The 14,319-nt window shown below is 40.7% G+C and overlaps 1 protein-coding gene across 1 annotated transcript in view; it reads left to right on the top strand.

Moving 5' to 3' along the window:
- The window catches only part of LOC131948318 (glutamate receptor ionotropic, NMDA 2B), a 56,343-nt gene that overhangs the window by 24,363 nt on the left and 17,661 nt on the right, over positions 1-14,319 (top strand). Inside the window, exons 2-4 of the mRNA XM_059309893.1 lie at positions 610-2,307; positions 5,267-5,469; positions 6,095-6,202. Coding sequence (XP_059165876.1) covers positions 739-2,307; positions 5,267-5,469; positions 6,095-6,202 — 1,880 coding nt within the window. The 5' untranslated portion in view covers positions 610-738. The remainder of the gene's footprint in view (positions 1-609; positions 2,308-5,266; positions 5,470-6,094; positions 6,203-14,319) is intronic.

The following is a 14,319-nucleotide window of genomic DNA, read 5'->3' on the forward strand; positions in this document are numbered from 1 at the left end:
GACTAGAATGTAATGGAACTTTACGTAAGTTAGTGAACATTTAATGTAGGATACAAACTAATGCTCGGACAGTATGTAGTAGAGATATACCATATATATATATATATATATATATATATATATATATATATATATATATATATATATATATATATATATATATATATATATATATATATATGAGAATATTTATTCATTTCTACCTGCGTTCATGCTACTGGGCAAATACAATCGCAGTACATTAAAATTGTTGATGTAGTGAAGATTTTAAATCTGTTCATAAGACTAGGTTCTACCGAGTCAGGTTAAACCAACAGTTTAACAAAGGAATTAAACCACAAAACATGTACAACCAATGACCTCTTTGTTGTGCTTTTAAGTTATAATTTAAACATCTGTTAACGATGATTAGAAGAGTGATGTTTACTCTAAGCTTAAATGCTTAGAGAAAATAATGAATAAAACAATATAGATTTTTTAAAGTTATTGCATTATTCATGCCGAATAGAATTGTATCCATAGCAACGGCAGCTTACATTGACGTCCACTCGTTGATTTCCTCTCATGTTTCATTGTAAAAATGTACCTCATCTTATCATTTACTTTCAGCGTGCTTTGAGTGATGACGTCAGCGGATGCCGTCATATTTTTAAACGAAGCCAAGATGGCGTCTTAAGTGTGAAGACTGAACCTAAGACCTCGTTGGTTTGAAGAATCTAAGTTCAACATGTATGAAGAATGTTTTCAGTACACTACAGAAACAACAACGACTTTAATCTGAAACAAAATCCCATGGATTCCCAGCCCGGGAGGTACAGTTTCTCCACCACTGGTTCTACCATTTACCCAGATCTAACCTATGCCATACCAGACACCCGCGTGGGTTCGCCTTGCTTATCTCACCCGCAACATTACAGCGCAAAAAGCGTAGCGCGACAACCTTTTGTGCGTCATCCATTACGCAAGAATTCATCTCGCATTTCCACGATATTTCAATGCACCTGTTTATACTGTACGTCCGAAAAAATCTCAACCAACGCATATTATATATATTCATCTTTTGTTATCATTCGCTTAAGATATTCTGGCGCCTTAGCTTTAATAATTATTGTACAAATTCTAGGACGATTGCGTTGTGTTTTAGACACTGTGATTAAAATCTCGGGCAAGAATAATGATGACGTATGTGCAGCTATTAATAGAAATCTTACAGGAAACGTGGCAGATTTCTGTAATCCCAGGAGTCTCCAGGTTCTTTGTTTAGCTCCAAAGATGGCACCCACATCCCATAATTTCCACCCTGCTTGCCTATTTCACCACGTTCTCAAAATGCCACAAGTAGACACAAGTGATGATGTCACAATTCAGAACCATCATAATTTAAATTGTTGCCATTTAATCTTGCAGCCTGCAGCTTTGAATCTCTGCCAGACTGGATATGATAATTTCACGTTGCCAGTCCTGTGTGTGAGCTGTGGGGTAAGTAGCATTCACACCCCGATCAGTGCTACATTACCTGTGAAGGTGCTTGGTGTTCATAGTCAGGAGGATTGTACCTGTGGTTCTGAGAATTCACGGCCAAGGGAACCGCCATTTTATGATACGGAGTGTTCTAATCTTTCCCTTAATGCGCAGCGATCTTCATCGTCCCGGGATAATAGCTCCTACAATTATATGAATGAAAATGTCTTGCCACACGGTGACTGTGTATCACGTGATACGACATCCCGCACTACGTCACGTGGTATGAAGCCCTCCAAGTTATTGAAGTCACGTGACATGAGACTCCATTGCTCTAAAAATCCGTCTTCCTGTTCCGATCACTCTCCAAGGGCGGCTACTCTATCGCTCAAACAACACAAAACACCTCCAGCAAGCATGCGGTGCTCGCCCCTGGACGTGTTACTTCTGGCTGTGCTCCTATGCCTCACCCTCGGCTCCTCCCCTGCACGGGGCGCCCCGCCCCTCGTCAGCCTCCACTCCTTGTTCCCGAAATCCATCTCGATAAACGACCTGGGCAAGGAACAATCCAGCACCCTCCTCACCTTCAGACGACGCTACGAACGGATCGCCATGAACTACACCATCAAAGAAGGAACCCACAGCATGGCGTACGACTCGCCCAGAGAGATTCTGGACACCTTCTGTAAGGGCATGTTTCCCAACCACGTGATCACACTCCTCAACATCAACAACCCCCTGGGTATGAGCAGGAGAACCAGCTCCAACAAGTACATCCTCAAACTGGCTGAGTTCCTCGGCCTGCCCATCATTTCTTGGGATTCTGAGTACGTCGGGGATAGCCAGGTGAGTTCATTTCAGATTGGTGAGCTAATTAGGTATAGTCTGGTAAGCTAATTAGAGATAGTCAAAAAAGCTTAACCGGTTTACCCAGGGTACTCATCAGAAAAGGCTGTTTTATCCTACACACTTGAGTTAGGAAATCATCAGAGCCGGATAGAGTTCTATAAATTTAAGACAGGTAACGATCAGATCTGGATTACTTTTGTCTTATAGACTTGTCAGGTAACCCTCAGAGCTGGGTGAACTTTGTCATATAAACTTAAGTCAGTTAAACATCAGAGCTGGATGGATTTGAGAAGGCCATACGGCTACCTTTCTCATATCTGCTTTGTAATAAATCTGACAATTGATCGTGTTATCCCCGGTAACAATATCACGACAAGATAAAATAGGTTTAAATTGGAGAGTCTTCTTAAGATCAGAGCGATTAAATATAATAATATAGTAACAACAAACAGAACTAGATGAGGCAAGTTGGAATGGAATACGAGCTAGCAAAATACTTTACTTTTATCGACTTTGTTTGGTACGCCATAATTATAGTGATATTAACACTCACGTGCACACACGCACACAAAAGTAGTTAAAAATGGGATTTTATTAAAGATTGAATATCAAACAAACGTGTTTTAAATTATTTTAGAAGCAATAGAAACTTACGCGGGTTTTATTGAACAACATTTGCTTTTTTATCAATGCCCTTGCCATTATCACAGCTGAAATGTAAGACTACTCTCAATGGTTTGTGGATTTTAGAGCCATCGCAGTTTACCTAAGTTCCTTAACCTAAAAGTCGCATGAAGAAACAACCCATTGCCTTAAATATTCACATTTCACAACTACTGTTTCAAAATGAACGTTTATTTACAAACAAGAGATGTTAGTATTCTTAGTGTATGACTGTGTGATTTTGTAAGTGTAGTAATGTGTATGATTAAATGAATGTGTGTACGGAATGATGGTGTGTATGCGCGAATGTATGATTGTGCTATTGTATCAGATAATGTGTATGATTAATCGTTTGCGTAAGTAATTGTATATGAGCGTATGTAGTTGTGTAATATTCATGATTGTATGTATAATAGAATGATTGCTTGTTTGAATAAATGATGGGTGTGTGTTGTACAATTATGTGTATGACATTTAGGGAGTCATGATTGTGAACATGACTGAATGACTAAATGTATGACTGAATGATTGTGTGCATGTGTGTATCATTGTATGACTGTACAAAGAACAAGTTATTCAGCATTATGTACCCACAAAGTCTAAACTAAAACTCCAGCCTAGCTCCAATAATGCCTCACTACAACACAGTATAAATCTTAGGGTGTGGGATGATGGCTGGCAATTCCAGACAAAACAAAAAAAAAGTGTTATTCTCGCCCCTGAAACCAATACCGACAACTCCTAAAGTGCTTGCGTTTTAAAATTTTAAAAAATTAATCATTCATAAGATATTTGCTAGGAGAATATGCGTTGAATAATTTAAGAACTCGACTATTAATATCGCGCAACGTTGTTTGTGAACCGGTTTATATTTATTTAAGATACTAATACTGTGCTGTATTGATCGTATGTGGGATGGCACTTAATTTTATATTAATTAAATCCGGTTTCTAAGTTTTATTTCTCCACATATAAAATATATAAATTGTACGAAAGGAACGATGCCCAAAAAATATTTAAAATTTACAATTTATAAACAAAATCTTTAAATTTTAATGTATAAGATAAATGCCTCTTATATGCTGCTGCCATAGTATAAATTATTAACATAAATAAAAAGCAGATTTAAAACTTTACTAGAACTAATACAATCTCCTTCTCAGTTCAACTCAATTTCTCTGGAACACTCGTGTCTTGTCTAGGCCGGCTCAATATTAGCATTTCTCTCACTCAGGTTACCAGCCGCTAGATCCGTGGGTTTCACCACGATTTGGTTTCCTTCCCCCCCCCCCCCATAGTGTATCGCACCCCGGGGGTTCGGACATGAGGGACAGTTAGGTCACGGGACCATCTACGCTCTCGTGGGCCCGGGTTCCAATCTCGTGACTGTCGGGTGAGCACGCGCTAGACCACACATCCTCCTTTCAGCCGTCAACTAAATGTCTCAACCAGTTGTTTCTTTCAGGCATCTCTATTGGGGTGTACAGCCCTCCCGTGTAGGAGTTCCAACCAGTTTTTCTTTCAGACTTTTTTTTGGGGGGGGGGGGGGGGTAGGGCTTGAAATTTTTGTAGGGGGGGGAGACGGACTCAAATTTCCGGGGGAGGGAGGGGGCGGACACTGTTAAAAGTATATATTTTCTATATAAATTCCATTTCGTACGGGGGGGGGGTAGACTCATCGGGAGGGCTCCGCCCCCCACCCCCACCAGAGATGCCTGGTAGAAACACTGGGTCCGAATCCGCCCCCCACCGGACAAAATATTTTTTAAATGTATAATTTATAAAGAAAATAGTTACTTTTGTGAGACGAGAGACGCGAATCTTTTAAGAGCCCCCCACCCCTCTCCAGAGAAAAATATCTGAAAGAAACCCCTGGTCTCAATTTCCTAGCGTGAACCAAATACCTAAAAAAGATTCCCTGTTCTCTGTACACTATTTCTGATCCAGCCACACCATAAACAACATCAACCCACGCCTAAATAATCGAAGATATTAATCTAGACGTCTCGTATGCAGGGGAAATCACTCTACAATACTCTACATGGTTTCATGTTATTTACAACACAGCCACAAAAGCGATAGCGTTAGCGTTTCACTCTAGCTGTTCCCAAAAAGTAGGTTTTGGCCGATAATCAAATATACTGTAGACTTCGCAATGTGTTGTATGATTAAATTAATCTATATGTCTACGCTTTGAGCCAAATTGAATAATAATTAGATAAAAATGAAAAACAGAAGCGGGTTTATATTTTTTTCAATAAAGTTATCTCTAATAAAATTTCCATTGATTTAGTCTAGAACAGTCCAGCTGGCGCCTACGATCGAGCATCAAGCTATGGCCATGGCTAGTCTCCTGGAGCGGTACAACTGGACGACCTTCACCATCATCACCACCCCGGTGGCCGGACACAGCCAGTTTCTCAGCTCCTTTGAAAACATCGTCGAGGCTAGCGTGAAGAAATCCTTGTCGACGCCCGCAGACTCAAGGAAAGAGAGGTAACTCAATTTTGACAACTCAAATTACTCACCCCATAAAATCGAAAACATTATGTTTTTTGTTTATTTATTTGTTATTTTTTCGGATTTTTTTTTTATAATTAATTTTTATTTTATTTATTTTTAGAATTTATTTATGATACTTTAATCTTCTCAGGGTTGTTCATAAACGACGTCACACCTCTATGGGTGAAGAGGGTGTGGGGATGTGTTCGAAATCGAGTGATGATGTGTGATGAGAGGGTGGGCGAGGGGGTGGGTGGTTAGAAAATATGACGCCTTTTAAAAAGAAACTTAATTTTAGCCGTTATTCGCATTTTAAAAGGGCTATTTTTGTAAATTGAAAAAAAAATTCAGTGTTTATCGAGTTCAGAAAATATTTGAGAAAGAAATCAATGATTTTTTAAAAAATAAAAAAAAACACTGGAAGGGGAGAGGGTTGTAGGTTGAGGTGTGGCGTTACTTTGGGAGGGGGGAGAGGGGTGGAGGTCTGACTTTTATTTTGACGATGTGGGGAAGGGGGTTGTTAAAATCGTCAAAAAAGCATGACGTTATTTGTGGATGACCCCCTTAAAGCAGAGACATTAAGAAAAAAAACATAACGATGTCCAAATTTTGTATACAGCTTGGAGATTCTATCCACCATCCACATCAGGGAAAAGTCCGAGATCCGGTCCCAGCTGTCAAAGGTCAAAGGCACGGACACACGGATATTCCTACTACACAGTAGCAGGTCAGTCTAGGGTCAATAGGATATTCCTTCTACACAGTAGCAGGTCAGTGAGTCAATGTCTAGGGTCGATAGGATATTTCTTCTACACAGTAGCAGGTCAGTGAGCAAACGTAGGCCTATAGGGTCAATAGGATATTTCTTCTACACAGTATCAGGTCAGTGAGCGAACGTAGGCCTATAGAGTCAATAGGATATTTCTTCTACACAGTAGCAGGTCAGTGAGCAAACGTAGGCCTATAGGGTCAATGGGATATTCCTTCTACACAGTAGCAGGTCAGTGAGCAAACGTAGGCCTATAGGGTCAATAGGATATTTCTTCTACACAGTAGCAGGTCAGTGAGCAAACGTAGGCCTATAGAGTCAATAGGATATTTCTTCTACACAGTAGCAGGTCAGTGAGCAAACGTAGGCCTATAGGGTCAATGGGATATTCCTTCTACACAGTAGCAGGTCAGTGAGCAAACGTAGGCCTATAGGGTCAATAGGATATTTCTTCTACACAGTAGCAGGTCAGTGAGCAAACGTAGGCCTATAGGGTCAATGGGATATTCCTTCTACACAGTAGCAGGTCAGTGAGCAAACGTAGGCCTATAGGGTCAATAGGATATTTCTTCTACACAGTAGCAGGTCAGTGAGCAAACGTAGGCCTATAGAGTCAATAGGATATTTCTTCTACACAGTAGCAGGTCAGTGAGCAAACGTAGGCCTATAGGGTCAATGGGATATTCCTTCTACACAGTAGCAGGTCAGTGAGCAAACGTAGGCCTATAGGGTCAATAGGATATTTCTTCTACACAGTAGCAGGTCAGTGAGCAAACGTAGGCCTATAGAGTCAATAGGATATTTCTTCTACACAGTAGCAGGTCAGTGAGCAAACGTAGGCCTATAGGGTCAATGGGATATTCCTTCTACACAGTAGCAGGTCAGTCTAGGGTCAATAGGATATTTCTTCTCCACAGTAGCAGGTCAGTGAGCAAACGTAGGCCTATAAGGTCAATAGGATATTTCTTCTACACAGTAGCAGGTCAGTGAGCAAACGTAGGCCTATAGGGTCAATAGGATATTTCTTCTACACAGTAGCAGGTCAGTGAGCAAACGTAGGCCTATAGGGTCAATGGGATATTCCTTCTACACAGTAGCAGGTCAGTGAGCAAACGTAGGCCTATAGGTTTAATAGGATATTCCTTCTACACAGTAGCAGGTCAGTGAGCAAACGTAGGCCTATAAGGTCAATAGGATATTTCTTCTACACAGTATCAGCTCAGTGAGCAAACGTAGGCCTATAAGGTCAATAGGATATTTCTTCTACACAGTAGCAGCTCAGTGAGCAAACGTAGGCCTATAGGGTCAATGGGATATTCCTTCTACACAGTAGCAGGTCAGTGAGCAAACGTAGGCCTATAGGGTCAATAGGATATTTCTTCTCCACAGTAGCAGGTCAGTGAGCAAACGTAGGCCTATAGGGTCAATGGGATATTCCTTCTACACAGTAGCAGGTCAGTGAGCAAACGTAGGCCTATAGGGTCAATAGGATATTTCTTCTACACAGTAGCAGGTCAGTGAGCAAACGTAGGCCTATAGGGTCAATAGGATATTTCTTCTACACAGTAGCAGGTCAGTGAGCAAACGTAGGCCTATAGGGTCAATGGGATATTCCTTCTACACAGTAGCAGGTCAGTCTAGGGTCAATAGGATATTTCTTCTCCACAGTAGCAGGTCAGTGAGCAAACGTAGGCCTATAAGGTCAATAGGATATTTCTTCTACACAGTAGCAGGTCAGTGAGCAAACGTAGGCCTATAGGGTCAATAGGATATTTCTTCTACACAGTAGCAGGTCAGTGAGCAAACGTAGGCCTATAGGGTAATGGGATATTCCTTCTACACAGTAGCAGGTTAGTGAGCAAACGTAGGCCTATAGGTTTAATAGGATATTCCTTCTACACAGTAGCAGGTCAGTGAGCAAACGTAGGCCTATAAGGTCAATAGGATATTTCTTCTACACAGTAGCAGGTCAGTGAGCAAACGTAGGCCTATAGGGTCAATGGGATATTCCTTCTACACAGTAGCAGGTCAGTGAGCAAACGTAGGCCTATAGGGTCAATAGGATATTTCTTCTACACAGTAGCAGGTCAGTGAGCAAACGTAGGCCTATAGGGTCAATGGGATATTCCTTCTACACAGTAGCAGGTCAGTCTAGGGTCAATAGGATATTTCTTCTCCACAGTAGCAGGTCAGTGAGCAAACGTAGGCCTATAGGGTCAATGGGATATTCCTTCTACACAGTAGCAGGTCAGTGAGCAAACGTAGGCCTATAGGGTCAATAGGATATTTCTTCTACACAGTAGCAGGTCAGTGAGCAAACGTAGGCCTATAGGGTCAATGGGATATTCCTTCTACACAGTAGCAGGTCAGTCTAGGGTCAATAGGATATTTCTTCTACACAGTAGCAGGTCAGTGAGCAAACGTAGGCCTATAGGGTCAATGGGATATTCCTTCTACACAGTAGCAGGTCAGTCTAGGGTCAATAGGATATTTCTTCTCCACAGTAGCAGGTCAGTGAGCAAACGTAGGCCTATAGGGTCAATGGGATATTCCTTCTACACAGTAGCAGGTCAGTGAGCAAACGTAGGCCTATAGGGTCAATAGGATATTTCTTCTACACAGTAGCAGGTCAGTGAGCAAACGTAGGCCTATAGGGTCAATGGGATATTCCTTCTACACAGTAGCAGGTCAGTCTAGGGTCAATAGAATATTCCTTCTCCACAGTAGCAGGTCAGTCTATGTCTAGGGTCAATAGGATATTCCTTCTCCGCAGTAGCAGGTCAGTCAGTCAGTGTCTAGGGTCAATAGAATATTCCTTCTCCAGCAGGTCAGCAAATCTCTAGGGTCAATATGGTTCTATGGAATCACAAGCAGAGGTACAGGGAAGGTGTGGATTAAGCCAGAATATTTACTAACCCTAACTCTAATTCTAGTTACCACTAAACCTAAACTCAAATCAATAATTATACACTATATTATATATGCATGAACCAAATCATTATCCTAATCCTAGCTTTAACCCTAGCCCTCAGGCGTAACCCTAGCCATAGCCCACGCCCAATCTTCAGGCTCTAACCCTAACATCACCTAACCATACACATAGGGTTAGGTTTAGTGTTAGGATCAGGTTTATGTTCGGGGAAGTTTGTAGTCGACACGTTGAATAGTGTCCCATTTCAATTTCGGGGTAGGAGATAATAGAGAACTGATGAGAAGGCTTTGCATGCTCGTATATAATACAATATATACATATATTTGTGTGTGTGTCTGTGTGTTTGTGTGTGTCTGTTTCTTTACGTTTTGAATTATGTACACACATACAAAATTACAACGAAACCCAACTGTACTTTCCATAGTTTCTGGTCCATGGTCAAATGAAAAATAAAATACAAGGCAACCGAAAACAGCCGAAAACATCCGATTCAACTTCCGAGCACGGAATATTAAGATTTAGCACCGTCTGGGATCCAATGGGGGAATGAATTTATTTGACCAAGTGGCTCATTTACATACCAGATATTGCGACCAGTCAATGATTTAGTTTGGCCATCACGCCACGTTTTTTTATCTGGCCACATGATGGCTGTGATCGCTGAAATGCGGGTGGATTAAGGAACGGACGCAAGGTATTTGCGTTGGGTGCGGTCCGTAATAGCACCGCACCAATGGTGTTCGGTTCGTTTTGAGTGCTTTTTCTCAGAAGCGTAGCGACTCCTACATACCTCCGGGTCGGTCGGACCCCTCCCCCGATTAATTACAGCTCCGGTTTTAATTCAAATGTGTGCTCAAGTAGAAATAATAATGTTATCTAGCGTTCAGATGCGTAGCGAGGGGGGGGGGGGACATATGTCCCCGGGCGCCGATCTTAGGGGGGCGCCAAATTGAAAGTTTGAGGGGTGCAAATCGAAAGTTTGTTCCCGGGCGCCGGGAGGGGTCGCTACGCCTCTGCTAGCGTTAGAATATGCTATTTCTAGTCGTGAAATGAACCAAAACTCTGGACCGTTGATTGTTACCTTGGATGAACTGTCCCTCGGGTCCAAACCTGGTAGTGTGATACAATGGGAGGGGGGGGCGGCTGGCAACATAGGTGAGAGAAATGTTTGATTCTTAACCCTGATCCATCATGTACGGTTAAAGAGCATAACTCAAGTCGGTAACCACTGGGTACTCTACAGAGAGATGAGATGGTTGAGACTACAGAGGGAGAGAGAGAGAGGGGGAGTAGTGGTTACACCTGCACTGTGAGGATATATAACCTTCTGTGACAAACTTTAGTGTTGGCTATTCCCAAAATATCATTAGAATACCTCCATTGGTCGAAACACAATATGAGGTTTTCTATTTTTAAATCCACCTACAAGGGTGTAGCTTTCGAAACATACTGCTTTGTCTTAAACACAACCCGTGCAGCTTTAAAGTTAAACATGTTGTGGACAGGCTAAATAAACACTCTGAGTTTGTGATAAGTTTGTGATATATTTGTGATGTTATAAGTATACTGATGTTATAAGTATACTTATGTTATATAAGTATACTTATGGGTATACTGATGTTATAAGTATACTGATGTTATGAGTATACTGATGTTATGAGTGTACTGATGTTATGAGCGTACTGATGTTATGAGCGTACTGATGTTATGAATATACTGATGTTATGAGTATGCTGATGTTATAAGTATAGCCTACTGATGTTATAAGTATAGCCTACTGATGTTATGAGTATTCTGATGTTATAAGTATAGCCTACTGACGTTATGAATATACTGATGTTAGAAGTATACTGATGTTATTAGTATAGCCTACTGACGTTATGAATATACTGATGTTAGAAGTATACTGATGTTATTAGTATAGCCTACTGATGTAAAGAATATACTGATGTTATAAGTATACTGATGTTATGAGTATACTCATGTTAGATTTAACCTCTAGACATTGAAACCTCCACGCCCCCCCCCCAGTCTACAATCTAATAAGGTCAACTGTCCAACCTCCACCCCCCCCCCCCCCCCCCCGTTTAGATCTCCTACATGGATGAATGTGTTGTTCTGGTAATATTAAATTATATTTTTTTCTAAAACATTTATCTACACCGATTGATTTCATGGATGGTAAATGTCAACGTATATCATTCGTTAACAAACAATCCAAGGAAAACAACTTTTTTTACATTTAATTTTAAATTTAAAACGGTAGACTGCGTGGGCTGTGTTAGAAATATAGTGACCCGTGTGTGTAATAAATACACTGACCCTGGTTGTAGAAAATACAGTGACCCAGGTTGTGCTAAAAATACAATGATCCATATTATAGTCAATACAGTGATCCATATTGTAGTCAATGCAGCGACCCAGGTTAAACTAAAGGTTCCCAGAAAGAAGCGCAACGGAAAAAAGCGCAACGGAAAAAAGCGCAAAACAAAAAGCGCAACGGAAATAAGCGCACACGGAAAAAAGCGCAAAGAGAAAAAAGCGCACACGGAAAAAAGCGCAAAGAGAAAAAAGCGCAAAGAGAAAAAAGCGCAAAAAGAAAAAAGCGCACACAGGAAAAAGCACAAACAGAAAAAAGCGCACACGGAAAAAAGCGCAAAGAGAAAAAAGCGCACACGGAAAAAAGCGCAAAGAGAAAAAAGCGCAAAGAGAAAAAAGCGCAAAAAGAAAAAAGCGCACACAGAAAAAAGCGCAAACAGAAAAAAGCGCAAACGGAAAAAAGCGCAAACAGAAAAAAGCGCAAACGGAAAAAAGCGCAAACAGAAAAAAGCGCACACAGAAAAAAGCGCAAACGGAAAAAAACGCAAACGGAAAAAAGCGCACACAGAAAAAAGCGCAAACAGAAAAAAGCGCACACAGAAAAAAGCGCAAACGGAAAAAAGCGCAAACGGAAAAAAGCGAACACAGAAAAAAGCGCAAACGGAACAAAACGCAAACAGAAAAAAGCGCACACAGAAAAAAGAGCAAACAGAAAAAAGCGCAAACGGAAAAAAAGCGCAAACAGAAAAAAGCGCAAACAGAAAAAAGCGCACACAGAAAAAAGCGCAAACGGAAAAAAGCGCAAACGGAAAAAAGCGCACACAGAAAAAAGCGCAAACGGAAAAAAAACGCAAACAGAAAAAAGCGCACACAGAAAAAAGCGCAAACAGAAAAAAGCGCAAACGGAAAAAAGCGCAAACAGAAAAAAGCGCAAACAGAAAAAAGCGCAAACGGAAAAAAGCGCAAACAGAAAAAAACGCACACAGAAAAAAGCGCAAACAGAAAAAAACGCAAACAGAAAAATGCGCAACCAGAAAAAACAACGAAAATTGTGCAAAAGAGAAATTTAGCACAAATACCTATATCGACTAGATAAACACATTTATACATGACTGTTAGGGCTGCTGTAAGAGTTTCGTGTTTGATCACGTGATCTACTACCATTTAAAGCGTACCACTACCATGTGCATTCCCCTTAGCACGATACAGGCGATAATCGCTTTACACAATGCCTATTATTTTCTTGCTCAATAATTATTCAACTACTATTCTCGTATAAATAAACATAAAACTATCCTTGATATCGACATTACACGAAGTATCTCTCAATATCTGTGTGCGCTTTTTTCTTTTTGCGCTTTTTTCTCTTTGCGCTTTTTTCTCTTTGCGCTTTTTTCCGTGTGCGCTTTTTTCTCTTTGCGCTTTTTTCCGTGTGCGCTTATTTCCGTTGCGCTTTTTGTTTTGCGCTTTTTTCCGTTGCGCTTTTTTCCGTTGCGGTTCTTTCCGGCCACCAAACTAAAAGACACAGCGACCCACGTTGTAATAAATACAATGACCCATATTGTAGTCAGAGTTTCTTCCAGGCATCTCTTCGGGGGGAGGCATATATACTTTTAACAGTGTCCGTCCCCCTCCCCGAAAATTGTTGTCCGCCCCCGCCTCCCCCCCCTCCCCCCCCCCCCCCCCCGAAAATTTCAAGTGCAATCCCGGAGAAAAAAGTCTGGAAGAAATACTGATTGTAGTAAATCCACTGACCCAGGTTAAGCTAAGAAATACAGTGACCCGGGTTATAGTAAATACAATGACCCGTGCTGTGTTAAGAAATACAATGGCCCACGTTGTGTTAAGAAATACAATGACCCGTGTTGTGTTAAGAAATACAATGACTCGTGTTGTGTCAAGAAATACAATGACCTGTGTTGTGTTTAGAAATACAATGACCCGTGTTGTGTTAAGAAATACAATGACCCACGTTGTGTTAAGAAATACAATGACTCGTGTTGTGTTAAGAAATACAATGACCCGTGTTGTGTTAAGAAATACAATGACCCGTGTTGTGTTAAGAAATACAATGACCCGTGTTGTGTTAAGAAATACAATGACCCGTGTTGTGTTAAGAAATACAATGACCCGTGTTGTGTTAAGAAATACAATGACCCGTGTTGTGTTAAGAAATACAATGACCCGTGTTGTGTTAAGAAATACAATGACCCGTGTTGTGTTAAGAAATACAATGACCCGTGTTGTGTTAAGAAATACAATGACACGTGTTGTGTTAAGAAATACAATGACCCGTGTTGTGTTAAGAAATACAATGACTCGTGTTGTGTTAAGAAATACAATGACCCGTGTTGTGTTAAGAAATACAATGACTCGTGTTGTGTTAAGAAATACAATGACCCGTGTTGTGTTAAGAAATACAATGACCCGTGTTGTGTTAAGAAATACAATGACCCGTGTTGTGTTAAGAAATACAATGACCCGTGTTGTGTTAAGAAATACAATGACCCGTGTTGTGTTAAGACATACAATGACCCGTGTTGTGTTAAGAAATACAATGACCCGTGTTGTGTTAAGAAATACAATGACCCGTGTTGTATTAAGACATACAATGACCCGTGTTGTTTTAAGAAATACAATGACCCGTGTTGTGTCAAGAATTACAATGACCCGTTTTGTTTTAAGAAATACAATGACCCGTGTTGTGTTAAGAAATACAATGACCCGTGTTGTGTTACGAAATACAATGACCCGTGTTGTGTTAAGAAATACAATGACCCGTGTTGTGTTAAGAAAAACAATGACCCGTGTTGTGATAAGAAAT

Source organism: Physella acuta, unplaced genomic scaffold (assembly GCF_028476545.2).
Source record: "Physella acuta isolate Inbredline_101_S28 unplaced genomic scaffold, ASM2847654v3 ptg000638l, whole genome shotgun sequence".
NCBI classification, from domain to species: Eukaryota; Metazoa; Mollusca; class Gastropoda; family Physidae; genus Physella; species Physella acuta.